We start from the raw sequence: 22,165 nt of genomic DNA on the forward strand, positions 1-22,165 counted from the left end.
CAGTGCTTGCTGATCCTGTCAGGAGTACTCACACCTGTGGCCACAGTCTGTGGGGCAGTGCTTGCTGATCCTGTCAGGAGTACTCACACCTGTGGCCACAGCCTGTGGGGCAGTACTTGCTTGTCTCCAGCCACTGCTTCATGTGCTGCAGGTGCCCCCCGTGGCAGCAGCCCTGGCACCAGGCAAACAGGCCTTTCACTTGGTGGTGACTGAAACACACAAACATGCATATAGCGGCTATGTGGTGGAAGACATTAGTTTTAAGGCATTTCATCAATTTCAATCTTATTAAAATCTGATCTTATGTGGTGAAAGACGTTACTTCTAAGACATTTCATCAGTTTCAATCTTTTTAAAATTTCACATTTGATACCTCTCTCTGAGTCAAGATCAGACCAACAACACTGTATAGGGCACCCCTGAGCATCTAATGTATTTAATGTGTATTCAACTCACCATATACTACAGAGGTTGGCTGCGAGTCTGCATCTCTCGCACAGCCAGCGGTTCCTCTGAAGTCCACGGTTACACTTGGCACATAGGTTGTTAATGGTTGTGGACTCCTGGTTCAAATACTTCACTGCGGGGAGGTGGCTTAACTTGATCACTTCATTAGCTTTTGACCAGAGTTTATATCTGCCAAGCATTTCTACAAAAAAAAGAATCAGGAATTATACCCCAGAAAGACATTCTCAGTTCTTTTCAATGCAGCGATCTCTGTTCCAATTTTTTATACATTTTTTCCTGTTTTGGGTGGTTCTGAATGAAATTCTAAGCCTCTGTTACAATATTCTCAATATACACAATAAGACATTCTTAGTTCTCTTTCAATGCAGCGATCTCTGCTCCAATTTTTTATACATTTTTTCCTGTTTTGGGTGGTTCTGAATGAAATTCTAAGCCTCCGTTATAATATTCTCAATATACACAATAAGACATTCTTAGTTCTCTTTCAATGCAGCGATCTCTGCTCCAATTTTTTACATAACTTTTGTAATAATTTCTTTATTTCCTGTTTTGGGTGGTTTTGCATGAAATGTTAAGCCTCTGTTAAAATACACGTATTCTCAAAATACACAATACTGGGACCAATTTTGGTGACTCATTTTTAAGGTACTGGTTATATTTTAACATAGAAACAATGGGAATGAATCTATGCTTTTGCTTGTTTGTGTTAGTGTCTGGGCCAGGCAAACCACTGACTGAGAGAATGTACAAGGTCCCACACAGTTGGGGTCGATGACCAGAACTCCAGATAAGCTGTGTTTTAATCAACCAAAAGCTCATCTAGAGCTCTGATGACATACAATCAGCCAAGTCACAAATCCCGACCACACACTCCAACTTAGATGACTTGAATGACCGGCAGTTGTGTGACAATTAACAATGGGAACTCACCTATATAACAATAGGAACTCACCTATGTACCAATGGGAATTCACCTATGTAACAATGGGAATTCACCTATATAACAATGGGACTTCACCTATATAACAATAGGAACTCACCTATGTACCAATGGGAATTCACCTATGTACCAATGGGAATTCACCTATATAACAATGGGACTTCACCTATATAACAATGGGAATTCACCTATATAACAATGGGAATTCACCTATATAACAATAGGAACTCACCTTTGTACCAATGGGAATTCACCTATATAACAATGGGACTTCACCTATATAACAATGGGAATTCACCTATATAACAATAGGAACTCACCTATGTACCAATGGGAATTCACCTATGTAACAATGGGAATTCACCTATATAACAATGGGACTTCACCTATATAACAATGGGAATTCACCTATATAACAATAGGAACTCACCTATGTACCAATGGGAATTCACCTATGTAACAATGGGAATTCACCTATATAACAATGGGACTTCACCTATATAACAATGGGAATTCACCTATGTAACAATGGGACTTCACCTATATAACAATGGGACTTCACCTATATAACAATGGGAATTCACCTATGTAACAATGGGAACTCACCCATATAACAATGGAACTCGACTATATAACAATGGGAATTCACCTATATAACAATGGGACTTCACCTATATAACAATGGGACTTCACCTATATAACAATGGGAATTCACCTATGTACCAATGGGAATTCACCTATGTAACAATGGGACTTCACCTATATAACAATGGGAATTCACCTATGTAATAATGGGAATTCACCAATGTAACAATGGGACTTCACCTATATAACAATGGGACTTCACCTATATAACAATGGGAATTCACCTATGTAACAATGGGACTTCACCTATATAACAATGGGAATTCACCTATATAACAATGGGAATTCACCTATGTAACAATGGGAATTCACCTATATAACAATGGGATCTTACCTATGTACCAATGGGAAATCACCTATATAACAATGGGATCTTACCTATGTACCAATGGGAAATCACCTATATATAACAATGGGATTTCACCTATATAACAATGGGAATTCACCTATATAACAATAGGAACTCACCTATGTTCCAATGGGAAATCACCTATATATAACAATGGGACTTCACCTATATAACAATGGGAATTCACCTATGTAACAATGGGAATTCACCTATATAACAATGGGACTTCACCTATATAACAATGGGAATTCACCTATGTAACAATGGGAATTCACCTATATAACAGTAGGAACTCACCTATGTACCAATGGGAAATCACCTATATATAACAATGGGACTTCACCTATATAACAATGGGAATTCACCAATGTAACAATCGGAATTCACCTATGTAACAATGGGAATTCACCTATGTAACAATGGGATCTTAACTATATAACAATGGGAATTCACCTATGTAACAATGAGAATTCACCTATGTAACAATGGGAATTCACCTATGTAACAATGGGATCTTAACTATATAACAATGGGATCTTAACTATATAACAATGGGAATTCACTATATAACAATGGGAATTCACCTATGTAACAATGGGAGCTCACCTATATAACAAAGGGAATTCACCTATATAACAATGGGAATTCACCTATGTAACAATGGGAATTCACCTATGAAACAATGGGAATTCATCAATGTAACAATGAGAATTCACCTATGTCACAATGGGATCTTACCTATATAACAATGGAACCAGTTTTCCTGAGTTTGTTCATCTATGATGGATGTCACTCTGTCTCCCAGGACCAACAGAACAGACACCGGAGTCTGTACATCACCCTGAACATAGTTACAGAGTTGATATGAGTGAATATTGTTTTTCGTCACAGTCAGCCAAGCAGATAAAATGAAACAGAACACGTCTATGTGACAGTTGACCATTGACCCAAAAATGACAGTTGACCCCAGCCCAATATTGACAGTTGACCCCTGACCCAATAGTGACAGTTGATACCTGACGTGATAGTAACAGTTGACCCCTGACCCAATAGTGACAGTTGCCCCCTGACCCAATAGTGAGTTGACCCCTGACACAATAGTGACAGTTGACCCCTGACCCAATAGTGACAGGTGACCCCAGCCCAATATTGACAGTTGACCCCTGACCTGATAGTGACAGTTGACCCCTGACCTGATGGTGACAATTGACCCCAGCCCAATAGTGACAGTTGACCCCAGCCCAATAGTGATAGTTGACCTCTGACCTAATTGTGACAGTTGACCCCTGACCCAATGGTGACAGTTGACCCCTGACCCAATGGTGACAGTTGACCCCAGCCCAATAGTGACAAATGATCCCTGACCCAATTTTGACAGTTGACCCCCGACCCAATTGTGACAGTTGACCCCTGACCCAATGGTGACAGTTGACCCCTGACCTAATATTGACAGACAATCATTTGACCAACCTGCTCTGCAAAGTCTCTGAGAAGTTGAGCAACATCGTTCTTTGCATTCAGAGCAGACATATTTGGAATCTTGGACACAGAGAGGAGGAAGTCTTGCTCCTCTGACTCCGAAGGCACAGTACGTGTGATGATGTCTGTGGCATTTCCTGAGCTAATTAAACTGTCATGTCTGCTCTCCATCTGTTCTGGAGGGGTCGTGCGGTCAGAGATCTCATGACGTGGTTGGAATGCCTCACTAGGAAGAGTCCAGTCCTTCTGGAAATGAGAGAGCAGAGAGATTTTTGTTATGTTGCTTTGAAAAGTATTTTAGTAATATCAAGACGTGGCAACCATTAATGACCAAAAATACAGGTATGGTTATGATAAACTATTGTTATTTGGGTGAATTTTGGATTCATATCAAGTTGGTTGGTTGGTTTGCTGTTTAACGCCACACTCAGCAATATTCCAGCTATATGACGGCGGTCTGTAAATAATCGAGTCTGGACCAGACAATCCAGTAATTAATATCATGAGCATCGATCCACGCAATTGGAATTGATGACATGCTCAACCAAGTCAGCGAGCCTGACCACCCGAAGCGGTTAGTCGCCTTTTACGACAACCATAGTCACCTTTTACGGCAAGAGTGGGTTGCTGAAGACCTATTCTACCCCGGAATCTTCGCGGGTCTCATATCAAGTAACGAACAGAGCTTGAGGGATGCAATTCTGTGCAGCAAATGGCAGTGTCTCCGTAACTTTTCAGCTGTATGTCAACCAAGTTTGTAATTTGCTTTCTATTATCAGTTTGACACCAAGGAATATCACTCATAACCCAATGGATTATCAAGAAATATGTACTGGTAGCCAGGAACCTTGGAAGCCCTCAACCCGGCTCCCCCGTAGACTTTGTAAAATCCAGACGGCAAATGAAGCAGTCTAGAGCAATTTGGAGCAGGTATGGATGACCTTTTTCAAACATATTTCTTGTTGTATTTTAGACTGGATAAAAAAAATAGATGTGTCTAATCGACAAGATGAAGAAGTCTGACTGATGTTTAAACTTATGGCTACGATATATTATCTGCCATACTTCTAAGTTCTAACTGATCCTTCAACAAAACCATCATAGACAATATGTCTAGTTTAGTAACTCGTATCGTAGACCGATCAGAATTGTAATAGCCATGGGCCATCGGTCTACCATTCGTTTCGCACACTGTGTTATTCTGTGGCCAGCAATAACCATGACAGGTGAGAGAAGTTCAAGTCTCTCATCTCATATGCACGGTACAGTAGCCAGAAACATATACCGTATATCGCTGTGCATAAGGCGAGTTTTTCGTACCTAGAATGAGGGGGTTAAGAAGGGGGGTCGTCTTATACACGGAGTCGAAGATCTCACGTTTTTTTCCAAAGGAGTGTCACTTTCAGCTTCCACTGGCAATGTCAACCTGCGTTTGATAGCCAGCCCAGCATTTGACAATAAAACTTCGCATTTCGTCCTAAATAACTGTTCCAATAACTATTTCCATACATAAACATGATTTGTATCTGTTTTCCTTGAATAAAGTTGAATATTTTCTGCAAATAAAGTCGAAATGACCCTAGCCTCGATCCAGAATGTCAAGCCAGCTGACACGGTAAAACAATCAACATCCGTGAGTAGAGAGCAACAAAACATTATGATACTTCTGGTCCCCTGTGAATTGGTCTTCAGCAACCCATGCTTGTTGTATTAGATGACTAGCTGGATCCGTGGTCATCTTCACTGACTTGGTTGATGCATATGATCATATCCAAATTGTGTAGATTGATGCTCATAACATAATTCAATAGATTGTCTGGTCCAGACTTGATTATTTACAGAGTGCCGTCATATAGCTGGAATACAGTTCAGGAATGGAGTTTAGCTACTTATACTCTAATTTTGGTTCAGTTCAGTGGGAAAAAAAAATGCTTTTCAGTATTTTTCAATATCCCAAATCATCAAAAGGCACCAGTTCACCACTAGATTGATCTGTATACCAAGTTTCCAGTTTCATCATGAAATATTCAATGGTTTTGGAGTTCTGCTCCGGAAAGTAAACTACCCTCATTTTCATTTTCAGTAAAGGTCCTTTTCATCATGAAAACATAAATAATAATAAAAAAAAAAAAACCATCAAAAGGTACCAGTTTACCACTGGATTAATCTATACAGCAATATTAACAAGAAATATTCAGTTGTTTTAACAAACAAATAAACTTACCTCTGGTTTTTCGAGACGAGACACGTAGTCGATGCTGAATCCAAGGACATCCTGCTCTCCATCCCCGAAGAAGAAATCCCCAGTGTGTTTGCTGGCCAGCCCGCTAGCTATGTCCGTCATCTCCCGTGGTTCTGAACTCTCTGAGTCTGAGGAGTCATCGCTGTTGCCGGATGTCATCTCGGTTGCTGTCTTCTCAATGTCTGAGTCTCCAATCATTTCGCTATTGCTCTTAGCCAAAGGTTTACTTGCACCAGTCTGCTTCAAGGAACCTTGAAGGAAAGTAACAGAGCCATCAATACCCCCTGCCCCTTGTACCTTGTATCCCTACCAAACAATAGGCACCATCAATACCCCCTGCCCCTTGTGCCTTGTATCCCTGCCAAACAATAGGCACCATCAATACCCCCTGCCCCTTGTGCCTTGTATCCCTGCCAAACAATAGGCACCATCAATACCCCCTGCCCCTTGTACCTTGTATCCCTACCAAACAATAGGCACCATCAATACCCCCTGCCCCTTGTACCTTGTATCTCTACCAAACAATAGGCACCATCAATACCCCGTGCCCCTTGTACCTTGTATCCCTACCAAACAATAGGCACCATCAATACCCCCTGCCCTTTGTACCTTGTATCCCTACCAAACAATAGGCACCATCAATACCCCCTGCCCCTTGTACCTTGTATCCCTACCAAACAATAGGCACCATCAATACCCCCTGCCCCTTATGCCTTGTATCCCTACCAAACAATAGGCACCATCAATACCCCCTGCCCCTTGTGCCTTGTATCCCTACCAAACAATAGGCACCATCAATACCCCCTGCCCCTTATGCCTTGTATCCCTACCAAACAATAGGCACCATCAATACCCCCTGCCCCTTATGCCTTGTATCCCTACCAAACAATAGGCACCATCAATACCCCCTGCCCCTTGTACCTTGTATCCCTACCAAACAATAGGCACCATCAATACCCCCTGCCCCTTATGCCTTGTATCCCTACCAAACAATAGGCACCATCAATACCCCCTGCCCCTTGTACCTTGTATCCCTACCAAACAATAGGCACCATCAATACCCCCTGCCCCTTGTACCTTGTATCCCTACCAAACAATAGGAACCATCAATACCCCCTGTCCCTTGTACCTTGTATCTCTACCAAACAATAGGCACCATCAATACTCCCTGCCCTTTGTGCCTTGTATCCCTACCAAACAATAGGCACCATCAATACCCCCTGCCCTTTGTACCTTGTATCCCTACCAAACAATAGGCACCATCAATACCCCCTGCCCCTTGTGCCTTGTATCCCTACCAAACAATAGGCAACATCAATACCCCCTGCCCCTTGTACCTTGTATCCCTGCCAAACAATAGGCACCATCAATACCCCCTGCCCCTTGTACCTTGTATCCCTACCAAACAATAGGCACCATCAATACCCCCTGCCCCTTGTGCCTTGTATCCCTACCAAACAATAGGCACCATCAATACCCCCTGCCCCTTGTGCCGTGTATCCCTACCAAACAATAGGCACCATCAATACCCCCTGCCCCTTGTGCCTTGTATCCCTACCAAACAATAGGCACCATCAATACCCCCTGCCCCTTGTACCTTGTATCCCTACCAAACAATAGGCACCATCAATACCCCCTGCCCCTTGTGCCGTGTATCCCTACCAAACAATAGGCACCATCAATACCCCCTGCCCCTTGTGCCTTGTATCCCTGCCAAACAATAGGCACCATCAATACCCCCGTGCCCCTTGTGCCTTGTATCCCTACCAAACAATAGGCACCATCAATACCCCCTGCCCCTTGTGCCGTGTATCCCTACCAAACAATAGGCACCATCAATACCCCCTGCCCCTTGTGCCTTGTATCCCTACCAAACAATAGGCACCATCAATACCCCGTGCCCCTTGTGCCTTGTATCCCTACCAAACAATAGGCACCATCAATACCCCCTGCCCCTTGTGCCGTGTATCCCTACCAAACAATAGGCACCATCAATACCCCCTGCCCCTTGTGCCTTGTATCCCTACCAAACAATAGGCATCATCAATACGCCCTGCCCCTTGTGCCTTGTATCCCTACCAAACAATAGGCACCATTAATACCCCCTGCCCCTTGTGCCGTGTATCCCTACCAAACAATAGGCACCATCAATACCCCCTGCCCCTTGTATCCCTACCAAACAATAGGCACCATCAATACCCCCTGCCTCTTGTACCCCTGCCAAACAAGAGGCACCATCAATACCCCCTGCCCCTTGTACCTTGTATCTCTACCAAACAATAGGCACCATCAATACCCCCTGCCCTTTGTACCTTGTATCCCTACCAAACAATAGGCACCATCAATACCCCCTGCCTCTTGTACCCCTGCCAAACAAGAGGCACCATCAATACCCCCTGCCCCTTGTACCTTGTATCTCTACCAAACAATAGGCACCATCAATACCCCCTGCCCTTTGTACCTTGTATCCCTACCAAACAATAGGCACCATCAATACCCCCTGCCCCTTGTACCTTGTATCCCTACCAAACAATAGGCACCATCAATACCCCCTGCCCCTTGTACCTTGTATCCCTACCAAACAATACGCACCATCAATACCCCCTGCCCCTTGTGCCTTGTATCCCTACCAAACAAGAGGCAACAAGCCTAACTACTTGTTACTAACTAGCCTAATACATTTAAAAATGTTCATGGAGAAATACTGAAAAGATTGACACTGGAAACAAACCCTATCCTCATTTGAACTGGTTGCCTTGAAAAAGCAAAAGATAAAAAATCTTCTGTAAGTTGAGGTAGGACCCTGTGAAACATTTTGTTGTACCCTTGATATGAACCCTACCTTTATTTGAGACCACACCCAAATATTTTCAACAATGGCCATAACTCAGTATTATTTCTTGAAGGTGGTTTTCAAACTTGATGACATATTCATCACGTAATGATGTACTGTAAAACGTGAAACTAATGCGTCTCCAAAAGAAAGCGATCACTGGACCTTAGCCAAAAATGTGACTCAATATGAATGCTACACCCACCTCCTCTCAAGCATCAGTGGATTTATGTACAAAGAAAATGCCCTCGTCAGGTTTACAGGAGAATCCTCACCTTAATCCATCCTTACTTTAATCCAATCACACACCAAATAGCACCGCTTGTTAGTGCTGAGTAAAGTACTTCCGCTAAAACAATACATGCTGGATCGTGTCGGCTCGCAAAGAACAAAGATGCTGTGCTGCGTGGGTGACGTTTGTAGGGACTTGCAGGTGTGATCAGTGATGACATGAGTGAGTAGAATGCTTGTCTTGACCCCAGCAGTGACAATTCACGGGATGTAATTAGTGTTTGAATGACAATATTTATATACTTACTACATGTGCTGCTAAAGAAAACAGTGTTGTGGAATACATAGCTGTTTGTTTTCAGCATATGTCTAAGTTGGTATTTCTGCTATCCAAAGTGTCTTATCGTTGATATAAATGCGATGTTTAATGTTTAATAATGCAAACAAAGACCAATCGCATTTTTCGCATTTAATTCACGCTCGCGTAAATTTCAAGATTTCATCTATGTTTTCTGAGAAACAGGTGGTACTATGAACCATGTTCAAGAGATGGAACAACAGACATAACTCTGTAAAATATGAATTTTCAATGATGTTTTCGAACAGGAATAATACAACACAAGCCCCGCTAATGTTATTGTCAACCAATCAGGGATAAGCAGTCTGTTAGTGGGCGTGTTCCATATTTTTTTTGTTTATGGAAACAAACTCAAAATGAATTACTTGGTTAGCCAATGAAATACACCAGAATCTTTTACAATGTAGTCATTATTAATATTAATGTGTCAGAGTTCTGTAGTAACAATTGGATCATTATATGTACTTTGTGAGAATCACTGCTGATAGAGGTTGAGAGGTGAAATGGTGTACTCAGGTTAACGTCACATTCAAGATTATTACACTCGTTTAGTGATGTGCCTGCACATTTGTGTATGTAGGTGCATGTGGCTGCTTGTACTAGCCCGGACTAATGCCGATTTTATAGTGCTAGCCCACTGAGAGCAGAATAGTCCTTGTTTAAGCCCCTTAATGCAGAGCGCCAGGCTGGGTAACAACATGTACCATCTTTTATCGTCTGATGCAGCTGGGGTTAAAAAAAGCCCAACCTTCCGCTCCTCAAGCTGACACTCTACCACTAGACCACAGAGACAGTCTCCTATCTTAACCAAGTCCATGATGTACGTAATAGTATCTACAGAAGGAAGACAGGAACAGCCTGAAGCCATGTCACCACTGTTCACCACAAACCTTAATGTCTCATATAGTCCAGCTATATGATGGCATCAGGTAAATAATTGAGTCTTGACCAGAAAATTCAGAGATTGACATCACAAACATCGATCTACACGATTGTGATACAATAACATGCATCCCCCATGTTAGCAAACATGGCCACCTGATCCCGTTTCGAAAAGAATGAGTTGTTGAAGAACAATTTCAACCCTAATCTTCACTGTGACCAACCTTTTTCTGTGTCCTGTTTATCTCCAGAGCTCTGCACCAGCTTTGCCACGTGAATGATGCTCTGCGTGGCTGCCCCGAACATCACCTTGAGCATCCCCCACATCTGAACCACCTGTAGGGCAGGCAGAGGACAAGTGGGTCGTTATATCACCTGAGCAATCTTTGATTGACCTTACATATTAAAAAACAGAGACAGACACACACACATAGACACACAGAGAGACAGACACACACAAACACAGACAGACACACACACAGATAGACACAAACACAGACAGACACACACAGACTGTCACAAACACACATAGACAGACAGACACAAACACACAGACAGACAGACACACAGACACAAACACACACAGACAGACACAAACACACACAGACAGACACACACACACAGACAGACACAAACACCCACAGACAGACACAAACACACACAGACAGACAGACACAGACAGACACAAACACACACAGACAGACACACACAGACAGATAGACACACACAGAAAGACACAAACACACAGACAGACATACACAGATACACATAGACAGACAGACACAGACACACACAGACAGACTCAAACACAGACAGACAGACAGACATACACAGACAGACAGACAGACACAGACAGACACACACAGATACACATAGACAGACAGACACACACAGACAGACAGACACAAACACACACAGACAGACACACACACAGACAGACAGACACACACAGACATACACAGACACACACATACACCCAGGAGACTCACACTGCTGAGTCCGATGGACCTGGCCACCTTCATGTTCCAGTCACAGAGTTCTGTGACAGACCCTCCGGTCACACGATATCCTAGGGCTGCCTGGACAAACCACCTCATGGACAGACTCTGGAAACAAATAGACCTGATAAAAAAACAATGTAACATGCATGGATGTGTGTGCTGCAATCTGATTGGTTAATAAACTTTATATGGGATTGTACTCCAAAAATCTTCTGGAGTTTACACTGCACATGAATACATATCTTCATTAGTTAGGTAGTATCCATGTTCGGGCTAGAGAACTCGTAATGCTTTTGGCACAGACTATGAAACTACACAATGTATAAATGTTCAGTGTGATTAGACAAATTACCACTTTGAACAATGATGTGACTGTGCACTTACTTCCTCCTCCGAGAACAGGAACATGTGACTGCTGATCTGGGTGAACTGTTCACTGCGGTCAGGCTGCTTGCGGAAGAACAGGCGTGTGGTCTGTCCCGACTTGGCTGCACACACAATGATGAAACGCTAGCATGCATAGTGGCGTGAATACACCTTGGAATCACCAGGGGACTGTTGCAAATAATTTAACCTATTTGATACAGAGTTAGAAATAATTTTAAACCCATCAAGACAGTCGGGCAGGTGACCCATAAGTGTTGCCTGGCCATCTTCAAAGTTACCTGCCCACATTCAGACATAGATCTAATAAATATCAAAAACGAAATCGCAAAACCTATGAGACGATTCACATCAGTTGAAATGATTCAGTTGAAATAATGTTAATAAATAACAGTACTTAAATTCTACAAGATATAAAAAACAAACAGAATATATAGGTAGTCTTACAATGATCTGTCAGACAGTCGGGCAGTTGGAGGTAAATTTCATGCAGCCCGACAGAGATATTACATGCCATGGGCAGTCAGGCAGGCAGTTTTTTCGGACACTGAGTTGATGGATCAAGTGCAGTTTTCAAATTAATTTGGTGTAATTACTTGGGGCGAGATAGATGGATACATACATACACAGACAGACAGATAGAATTAGTTGCCTATTACAGGAAGTTTTGTTTGTTTGTTTGTTTGTTTGTTGTTTTAAGCTGCAGTCAGCAATATTTCAGCTATATGATGGCGGTCTGTAAATAATTCAGTTTGGACCAGACAATCCAGTGTTTGACAACATGAGCATTGATCCACGCAATTGGGATACAATGACATGCATGAAGTCAACGAGCCTGATCGCCCGATCCTGTTAGTGGCCTCTTATGACAAGCATAGTCGCCTGTTATGGCAAGCATGGGTTGCTGAAGACGAACTCTACCCCGCATCTTCATGGGTCCTATTACAGGAAAAAACACACAGTGTTCTTGCACCAGTTGTATGAAGTTATGAGGAGTCCTTTGACATTCATCAAAAAGGAAATCAATATCAGTTCATATGTAGATATTTCAAAATAATAAAAAAGGAATTTTTTTTATGATAAAAATGTAATTTGTACTTATCCTGATTCATACTAATTTTCTTATCTCTTCTTATTCCCGAAACTTAGTGGAAACTTCTGATGCAGTGTTCCCAGTGAACAGAAAACATCTCACCCAAACACACCCCTCTCACATGCAGGTGCACCAGAAACACATGGCCAACCAGTCGGACTCATCACTCCTTATTTTCTCTATTATTTTCTTAGGTCAAAAAACACATCTGACAGAGGAGGGACAGCTGGGTCGATGCTTCAGCGTATGAGTCAGGATAAGTTTAAGGATCGATCGGCAGCCATTTTCTGTGAATCGATATGTAGGCTATCTATGTATTCATACGCAGGTTTTTTTGTGAAAAGGTTTAATATATTTGAAAGGGGTTTCCGTAGCAAAAAGGAAACCTCTTTTTAACCAATCAGAATCAAGCATTCATCAATGTCAGGGTATATTTTACCTTATCCTGACTCATACTAAGGCTTAAAAACAAAACAAAATTGGTTCTCAGGCAATGACTTTTGAAAAAAGTGGGGGCGGGATGTGTTTTTGCTTGTTCAAACTAGTAAAGAGTTGTGTACCATCAACCTGCGAAAGAGCCTCCCAACATAATCAATCATAAAAACTCCTATCGCTGCCATGACCATAACACAAGATGCGCAGTAAAGCAGTGCAGATGTGATTGGAAGTAACTGTGTGCTATATTGGATAGCATTGTTTTTGGATTAGGATTTTTTAAATTGTTTTGAAAATGGAAGTAAAAACGAAACTTGCGGCAGGCTTACTGATGATGCGGTGCCTGAGTACCAATATTATGTTTTTTTTAGCCTTAGGTGCTTGAATCTCAGAGCTGGTGGCAGATCTCGCCTGGGAACATGGTCAGACATCTTCTAGCCTTTGGAGAAAAAGGAGCAATTATATGATTTATGGATTTAGTAGATGCTGTGCTACTACCAATGGTCAGAATTGGTGTATGCCAGCAAAACCTTCAGTTGCGACGTCTCTGAGGTAATGATTCACAAAGACGGAATCTGATCTCCAGAAGCATCCTTCCAGAATAGAGCAGTTCCCATGCAGGGCTAGAGTTGATGTTATCGCTCTGACTTCATGTGGATTGGACGCTTTAGGTGGGTCCAGAACTACTGCCCTGGAGTCTCTTAGGATGACTGCTCTCATCCAGAAGGAGATCGTTGTTCGTTGTTCTGGAAACTTCGGAGGAAGCATGGGATGAATAGTCTTCGCAGTCGTCATCTTCTACAGCTTGTCTTTTAAAGATAGATGCACAGTGCCATAACTGGGCAAAGGGACAAATCTTCGATGTCTTCAGATCCTAGAATGGGTGAAAGTGTTGGGACATGAAACTGTCTCTCTGGTTGTCCAGGTAACTCATTCTTCACGATGAAACCCCATCTCAAACCCAGATGGGCCGATGTGTGTTGACTGCTGTCAAACCTGGTACGACTGAAGTCTTGCACATGAATCTCTGACATTCTGGCTGCTGTAGCTAGTGAGAAACAAGGTCCTTTGTGTCAGATGTTCGAAGTCAGACTCTTCTCATGGTTCGTAAACATCACTGGCAAGATACTGGCAATACTATCTACAAATCCGATGCTGGGGCTCAAACTTTTTCTGTTGAACCTCAACTTTGTAGGATCTCAGCAGGGTGATCAGTTTGAGACCCTTAGTGAGTTTTTCTCTGTTAGTCACAATTAAGATGGAACTGATTGCTGCTAAATAAGATGAGAATTCTTGAGCTCTGTAGGTGACACAAAACATCTACCACTTGTGATGAAGTAGCTTTTGCTGCTGTGAACCCTTTTGTTGATTCTATTTGGAGTGACATCCCGTGGTTTTGTTCTCGTGAACTGGTAAAAAATCTCTTCAATTAAACGGCGTACAAGTTCCTTGTGGATCTACAAAGGGCTAAGGAATCTGCCTTAGCTGCCTTGGTCGAGTAACCTTGTCTTGTGAGATTGTTCAAAACATGCTCCATACGTGAAGTTCGTAAAGATCCAGAGTTTGTTTTGGGTGTGGCTGAAGAAGCAGATGAGGCCAGTTCGGGAGCTTTAGTGTTGCTCTTCCTGTTATTGCGACAAGGTCCAGGAACCATGCAGGCTGGTGGTGGGAATGCACACACCTGAAGCCCCTCCCACGATTTTGCCAGCACATCATTTGACCAAGGATGAGGGTCTTGAGACAGAGGTTGCTATCTCTGTTGACCCTGGTAGCAAATAGGTCCACTGATGGTCAACCTCCTACCCTTGTCGCCAGATGGAACACTTCTGGTTGTCGCATCCATTCCATTGGTGATGCTATTGATGGTCTGGACAGGACGTCTGCTACGACATTGGACACTCCTGGGATGTTTCTAGCTTTGATTTCTTTATTTAGGCAGTCTGTTGACTAGCGCAGCTGTATTGTTAACCTCAGAAGGGTAACAGACCATGTTGTGCTGTAGAGGTTTATGTAGAAGGCCACAGTTGTCTGTTCTGATCATCAGATTGAGAGAGAGAGAGGTAGCCCTTTCTAAGAATGCTCGATACGAACAGGTCATCCCAATTTCTCTAATATCTTGCCAGTCCTCCACCTACAGGAGATGGCTGTATTTGAACAGCTGGAGGGTGGAAGGTCCCTGTCGTTCAACAGCTCCCCTTCAACGATAGGTGTGGGATCCTCTGAATCCCTGCCCTAGGCTGGACTGATCACATGGTCTGTCCTGAGGTCTTCGAAAGGCTGTGGTTTTGCCTCCTTGATAACCAGTGGAGTGCTTGTCATTGGCTTATTGGTTTCCGGAGAAGCAGCTCTTGAATTGAGTCTTCTGCGCGATTGTCAAGAAAGTTCATCGTCTGAACTGATTTGATGAGCATCTGGTCCTTAGAGTCTTGGAGCACACCTTGTTGATGCTGCGGATGTGGTCATCAAAGATGGAAGAAGAATCCCACGTCAGATGTAGAAGATTCGTATAAAGGTCAGACCAATGGGTGTTGGCTATCAAGCTCTGGCGAGGATATATTCTGCAAATTCTTCATCCAGGGAGGAGCAGAATTCGCCTTTGAGTTCTGCAGTAAGGTGGTGTGTAGTGCAAGTAGATCAAATGGGGTGGGGATCACGATCACAGATACACAGCAAACTTGTAGAACATGTTTTCAGGGCAGAATTGAAAAGAGCCAAAAAAGGAAAAATCTCTTGCCAAAATAAAAAACAAACAAATTGTTAAATAAGATGAAGGGGCGTTTGAAAAAGGTAATCTTAACAAGGTGAAACTTAATTGGGGAGCGTCATTTTGATGAGGATGGTTTGGACATGAGAACAAGAAAATAATTTCCAACCAGCAAGCTGGCGGGTAAATAAAGACTGATAAGTCAGGATGGTTGGTTACAAGGTTCTGGTACGCCTGTATTTAAGAGGGGTGTGTTTGGGTGAGATGTTTTCTGTTCACTGGGAACACTGCACAAGAAGATCCCACTATGTTTTGGCAATAAAAAGAGACGAGGATAAGGTAAAATTTATAAGTATGGTGCTTAACTATTTTCCAGGTGTATGTGTGACTCTGTTTCAGCCTCGGTATCAACTCACCACTGGATTCTGGTTTGTCGTAGTAAGCATGAGAGATCTCCCCAGTGATGTTGATGTCTATTCCAGACGGAACCACATTGTCAGCAGGCCGCTTGGCGTCCTTGAACATGTGCTGTATAACATGGCCGTCCTTGCTACAGCTGAGGAAGAAGTGGTTGTCGTCACGCCACACAATACCTGGTACAGAGAACAGAGACTGTCATCACGCCACACAATACCTGGTACACGGACCGCCCCCCTTACACCAGGGCACACAAAGACAAAGATGTATGTTTAAATCAATAGATAACCACATCTCTACAAGCAAGGTGCATTTTGTATCAACATGAATATCAGTAGAATATGAAATGGCGAGTACTTTTTCATTTAATGTCTATCGACACCATATGTGTAACAGTAGGGAATTTGTGTTCACTGATGATAATCTGACTCGCCACGGATGTATTGTATTCAGACAATGGCCAACTGCCATGTATCAACAATTAAATCAATCATAACACCCCTAGCAGTGAAAACTGACAGACTGCAATAACTGTTATATGTCTACACAAGGAACTAGCAACATAAAACAATAGCGTAGTACCCAAAACTAAGAAACATCAATATAAATCTGAGAGCATCCTGCCAAAACCTGGAAATGGCAGCGCTAAAACACACAGTCTAAAACCTTCCAAAGTAGGCAGGTGCAGAACTTTGATCAGGATCAACAAACAGTGAGTAAATGTACATCTTAAGTGCTAATATGATTATACACATCAAGAATATTCTAACTTCTTTCAGTGGCATTTAGAAGTTGGAGTGATGAAGTAAGACGAGTTCTATGGATGAACAACTTCTTTATTACAATTAGTGCAATTGCTTGATAAAGGTGTTAGGATCTACACCGAAACGTCGCACTAATTGTAACAAAGAAGTTGTTCATCCAAAGAATATTCTATATTAGAGCTGTAAAATATAAATTCAAAATCATGCTCTTAGTTAATGGGTACATTCTCATTGTCAGATTCCCTGTGTATTGTAGACATAGGTAGTCTTGTATTGCAGTCTGGGGTTGGGACAAGTAACTCGGGTACTCGGGTCGGTTTGGTACTGAGTAGGACCTGGGTACCCACAGGACTACCCGGACCCGTGGTTAGTGATGTGATATTCTGTTTTAAGACAAAACTTATCTTGAACTCTATGGTGACACTACAAGTCACTAATGTTCGCATTTCTTTCTGACTACCGGTGTGCACACATTCCTTCTGACTTTCGTATGTTTGAATAAAGATAAAAATTCAGTCAACTTCAGTGTATGCATGACCAGATCGTTTAATATGTGTGTCTAAATACATTTTGCAGGGGTACGGTCGTCTTCCCAAGGCAAGAGAGTTAACTGACTATAAAAGTCCAGTTTCCACCCTTGCCGAACTAGGCTGGTATTATGGAGTTAGATTTTGGCTGGACTAAAGAGTCTATGCATAGTCCAATCAAAATCGTGCAATGAAATCGAAATCCAGTTCGTAAACTGTCATGCAGATATGGTTGATTCCAGGATTAACAAAGCATGTGCACCGCCAACTCGTTGTCAACAGATATTTTCCAAATTTTTTCAAGTTTTTAATCAAGGTGCTCACGTGATTTGATGCTGTAAGACTCGATTTCTCACAATATTGATCTTGATTGTCCATCAGATCCTCTTGATTGGGCGCAGCCATTTTGTTTGAAGCAAATGCAAGTGATACGAGAGGTGGAATCTGATTGGTCCATAGGAGAGGCATAGAAGGGATTTAACTCGTAACAGCCACTGGTGGCGCAACGATCGAGTCCAGGAATTCCAGCCTAGTTCGGCAAGGATGGAAACTGGACTTCTAAAGTCAGTTAACTTCCTTGCCTCGGGAAGATGGGGTACGGTAAAACTATTCCCAATCTGACAATTTGTAGTTATCTCTTGAGGCCCACAGCGGGTACCCGGGTAGGCTCGGGTAATAGGGGGATGGGTACCTGGGTAGACTTGGGTAATAGGGGGATGGGTACCCGGGTAGGCTAGGGTAATAGGGGATGGGTACCCAGGTAGTAAATGTGGACTCATCCTAGCCTTATTGCAGTCTGTCAGTTTTCATTGGTAGATTACACCCCGAGCAGTAATCTAAAAGATGAGAGAACAAGCAGAATTCAGGCAGCTGAAGTGACTGCATATTCAGCTGTATACGGGGGCAGAACAAATAAAGTCTGTAGTATGCTGCGTGCAGACAGTTTCTCTCTGCTATCATTGCATCTCAACACTGATGGCTGCTGGTTTACCTGTGGTGACGTCTTTATGTTCATCGAAGGAGGCAAAGGGGATGTAGGGCCGGTGGAGGTTCCAGATGTTCACGTCGTGGTCCAGGAGGAGGGAGCAGCTGGCGAGGTGGTAGCGGCGCTGTGGACGCCACTTCACCCGGGCCACTGACGCGATTGTCTGTATGTTAAACATCAGCTTGGCCGGCATGCGGGAAATGTCCCATACCTGCAGTCAACATACGGAAACAGTTTATACCAGGCGGCAAGTTTTTATCCTGAGTTACGCCGCAGTCCAGAATCTAAATGTCAAATTGTTATAAATATTAAACAATAAGTGAATCAATATCTATTTCATGACATGCTGTTGAAAACATAAAATTTGATTTATCGAGTAATGCTGCCTTCTTTAGACTGTGATATTGTAATTTTGAATAACACTGTAAAGTTTTACTGATGGAATTTTGCTGCACATTAGTAATTAAGGAAAATATGTAGATGCATATGCTTTCATCTATTTGCCCTAAGATAGCATACAAACATGCAGGGAGTATAACGTCTTCCTACAGGTGAACGTATTATCCATACATGGTTAAAATCCATTTAAAAAGGTAAGAAATGGTTTAGTGCAATAGAGAGTGACTGAGTTGGGGTTAATGTCGCTTTGAACAGTACTCCAGTTACACAATGTATATCACAGCATGTCAGTTTGATGTGGGCGGAAAGCCTGAAGTCATACAGGTCTTAGATGTGAAACCCATGAGCAAATGTATGCTGCTGACAAACCTACAAACATAATCAAGGGACAGAGCTCTGCACAGCGAATAGCAGCACCTCAAGACGCCTGAGCCACCGGTGCCCCTAGTGCTATAGAATACACAGTGACCTCTTAATGCAGACCAGCAAACATTCTTATTCACATTTGGATAATAAACATGATAAATACAGTCAACAAAAGAAATCCCAAATACTTGAAAGGATGAAATATAAGATATTTCTTTTACTGTACTGTTCTGTTTGTAAGTTGTATCCTCATCTTGTCAAAACAAAGATGAAAAGGAAACATAGTGTACCAAAATATTGTGGTCATTGGATTGTTGTTTATCTTTTCACTCAGTCAAATTCCAGCTGTATGAGAGCAGCCTGTAAGTTATCAAGTCAAGACCAGACAATCCAGTGATTGATATTGTCGGGGTACTGGGGTTGTTCAAAGTAGTATGTAACCAAAAACAGTTGTGTACCATCAACCTGATAAACAAGCAAACAAACTCCTATTGCTGCCATGGCCATAAGATGAGATGTGCAGAAGACAGTGCGCATGTAAAGGGAAGTAACTGTGTTTAGCATTGGATCACATTGTTTTTAAGTATTAGGTTTTTTTAATTTTTTATGATAAAGTGGGCAGACAATCATTTTTAGAGTGAAGTAACAGGTATCCCTGAAGTTACCCAGGGTCTCAGGTTTAACATTGATACTTCACACAACCCATAATTATGTCAACCAACCATCAAAGATCTGGAAATCAATGTCTAAGAGTTTGACCTCACAATAGGGCTGGTTGGTTGGTTGATTTGTTGTTTAACGCCGCACTCAGCAGTATTCCAGCTATATGACGGCAGTCTGTAAATAATCGAGTCTGGACCAGACAACCCAGTGATTAATATCATGAGCATCGATCCACGCAATTGGGATCCATGACATGCATCAACCAAGTCAGCGAGCCTGACCACCCGATCCCGTTAGTCGCCTTTTACGACAAGCATAGTCGCCTTTTACGGCAAGTATGGGTTGCTGAAGATCTATTCTACCCTGGATCTTCACGGGTCTCACAATAGGGAATCTCCTGCGTGATGTGGTGTGTACTCACCCGTATGAGTTTGTCCCGCCCGGCAGTTGCCATCCAGTTCTTGTCCTCAGGGTGCCAGTCGTGGGAGAAGACAGGTCCGGAGTGGGCCGTGAATACACTCTCATACCGGTCAGGGCGACGCATGTCCCAGATCTGAGTTTAAGTGTGAAATAAACCCAAATAAAAAGCTATACCCATATACAATGTACAGTCTGCAACATTAGCCACTAGTCACATGCCCGAGTCTAGTAACATTCTGTTCTGTCTTGTAAGCTCAGCCAATAGTAGTCCATATGATAACATAAACTTGACTGAAAAAGATGCTAAGTGATATGTTCTGGCAAGTAGAATCAAAACATTCTGGCATAGACTGAACCTATGAGCCATGGCAGGTGGCCAGATGTGCGTTTTTTTTCTGAAGGACCAAAATATTAGTCGTAGGTTATATGTGCTGACCATGTTCAATGTTTTATTCCTGTTTGAGCAAGTGAGTCAATTCTCAGTTTGAAAAATATTCCAAAGCAACATCATGGCTTGTTGGCTGAATGTAGGAAGCATGCCCTGAAGTGACCTGTCTTAGACATTTACCACTTTGGTAAAAGGGCATGGTGCCAACTGACCAATAACAATCAGGATGTGAACAAACAAGCAGCAAATCCTGGCAGAGTGAATTATGATGCCTTAGACTAGTTCACCACCCAGGCCCCCAACAACAGTTGAGAGACTGTTAGATACACGTAACACACTACCAGACAAAGTCAGGCATAATGAACATTTGTAGCAAAGAAGTCCATATTACTTTGCAAGTAATGTGTTTAATGTGACAAGTGATATAACGTCATGTTTCTTAGCTGGGCTCAGTTTAAGGAACTTGATTTAATGTTAACTAGGTGCATGTTGACATAGAAACCTACCGGTAGTTGCACCAGACAAAACCAGGTTTCACCATGGTCACATACATTTTTCAAACATAGACATAACAGATGCATAAAGTCTTAGCCTTTGATGAGTTTGTCATGTTTTTTAATAAATTAACATAATGCTTTGTTGAAAAACATGGTAGGAACATGTACACATAATCTTGAAGTACCCACAGTTTGATGACGTCGATCCCAAGAAAGAGTGAGTGAGTGAGTTGGGTTTAATGCCACTTTTAACAGTATTCCAGTTATATATATCACGGCGAGTCAGCATAATGTGGGAGGAAAGCCCGAAGTAATGCAGGTCTCAGACGTTTACCACTTCGGTGAAACCCACGAGCACGCGTATGATGCTGACAAACCCCATGAAAGAATGACTACATGCAAATAACACAGGGATTAGTGGTACAGTATGGTACAGTATGGTACAGTATGGTACAGTATGGTACAGTATAGCACATTATACATAGAGGTATCGAGTGTGTTCAAGGAAAGTTGTTGTGTGGAAAAGTAAGGGTCAGTCAGACAAAAAAACTGAAGTTTTTACACACGCTCTTGGTGCATGTAGACATAAATATTAGGATGCACTTTTCAATGATATTTTGCACTGGTACATGTTTTAGAAAGTTAAATCGAGCCCTGCTTAGCCTTAGCACTTGTACATGCGATGTGTAACCATG

At 42.4% G+C, this 22,165-nt stretch overlaps 1 protein-coding gene across 3 annotated transcripts in view; it reads right to left on the minus strand.

The window, feature by feature from the left end:
- Window positions 1–22,165, minus strand: part of LOC139464235 (GATOR2 complex protein WDR24-like) — a 30,505-nt gene continuing 8,340 nt past the window's right edge. For all 3 annotated transcript variants that reach the window (XM_071245759.1, XM_071245758.1, XM_071245757.1), the window contains 11 exons: window positions 20,587–20,718; window positions 18,744–18,948; window positions 16,461–16,637; window positions 11,813–11,916; window positions 11,417–11,533; window positions 10,652–10,763; window positions 6,106–6,374; window positions 3,873–4,127; window positions 3,141–3,243; window positions 457–649; window positions 1–209 (listed from right to left, as the gene is read on the minus strand). In XM_071245759.1, the coding sequence (XP_071101860.1) occupies window positions 74–209; window positions 457–649; window positions 3,141–3,243; window positions 3,873–4,127; window positions 6,106–6,374; window positions 10,652–10,763; window positions 11,417–11,533; window positions 11,813–11,916; window positions 16,461–16,637; window positions 18,744–18,948; window positions 20,587–20,718 (1,803 nt within the window). In that variant the 3' untranslated portion in view covers window positions 1–73. The remainder of the gene's footprint in view (window positions 210–456; window positions 650–3,140; window positions 3,244–3,872; window positions 4,128–6,105; window positions 6,375–10,651; window positions 10,764–11,416; window positions 11,534–11,812; window positions 11,917–16,460; window positions 16,638–18,743; window positions 18,949–20,586; window positions 20,719–22,165) is intronic.

The sequence above is a fragment of the Haliotis cracherodii genome, unplaced genomic scaffold (assembly GCF_022045235.1).
Source record: "Haliotis cracherodii isolate W230 unplaced genomic scaffold, xgHalCrac1.p SCAF_17, whole genome shotgun sequence".
NCBI lineage: Eukaryota > Metazoa > Mollusca > Gastropoda > Lepetellida > Haliotidae > Haliotis > Haliotis cracherodii.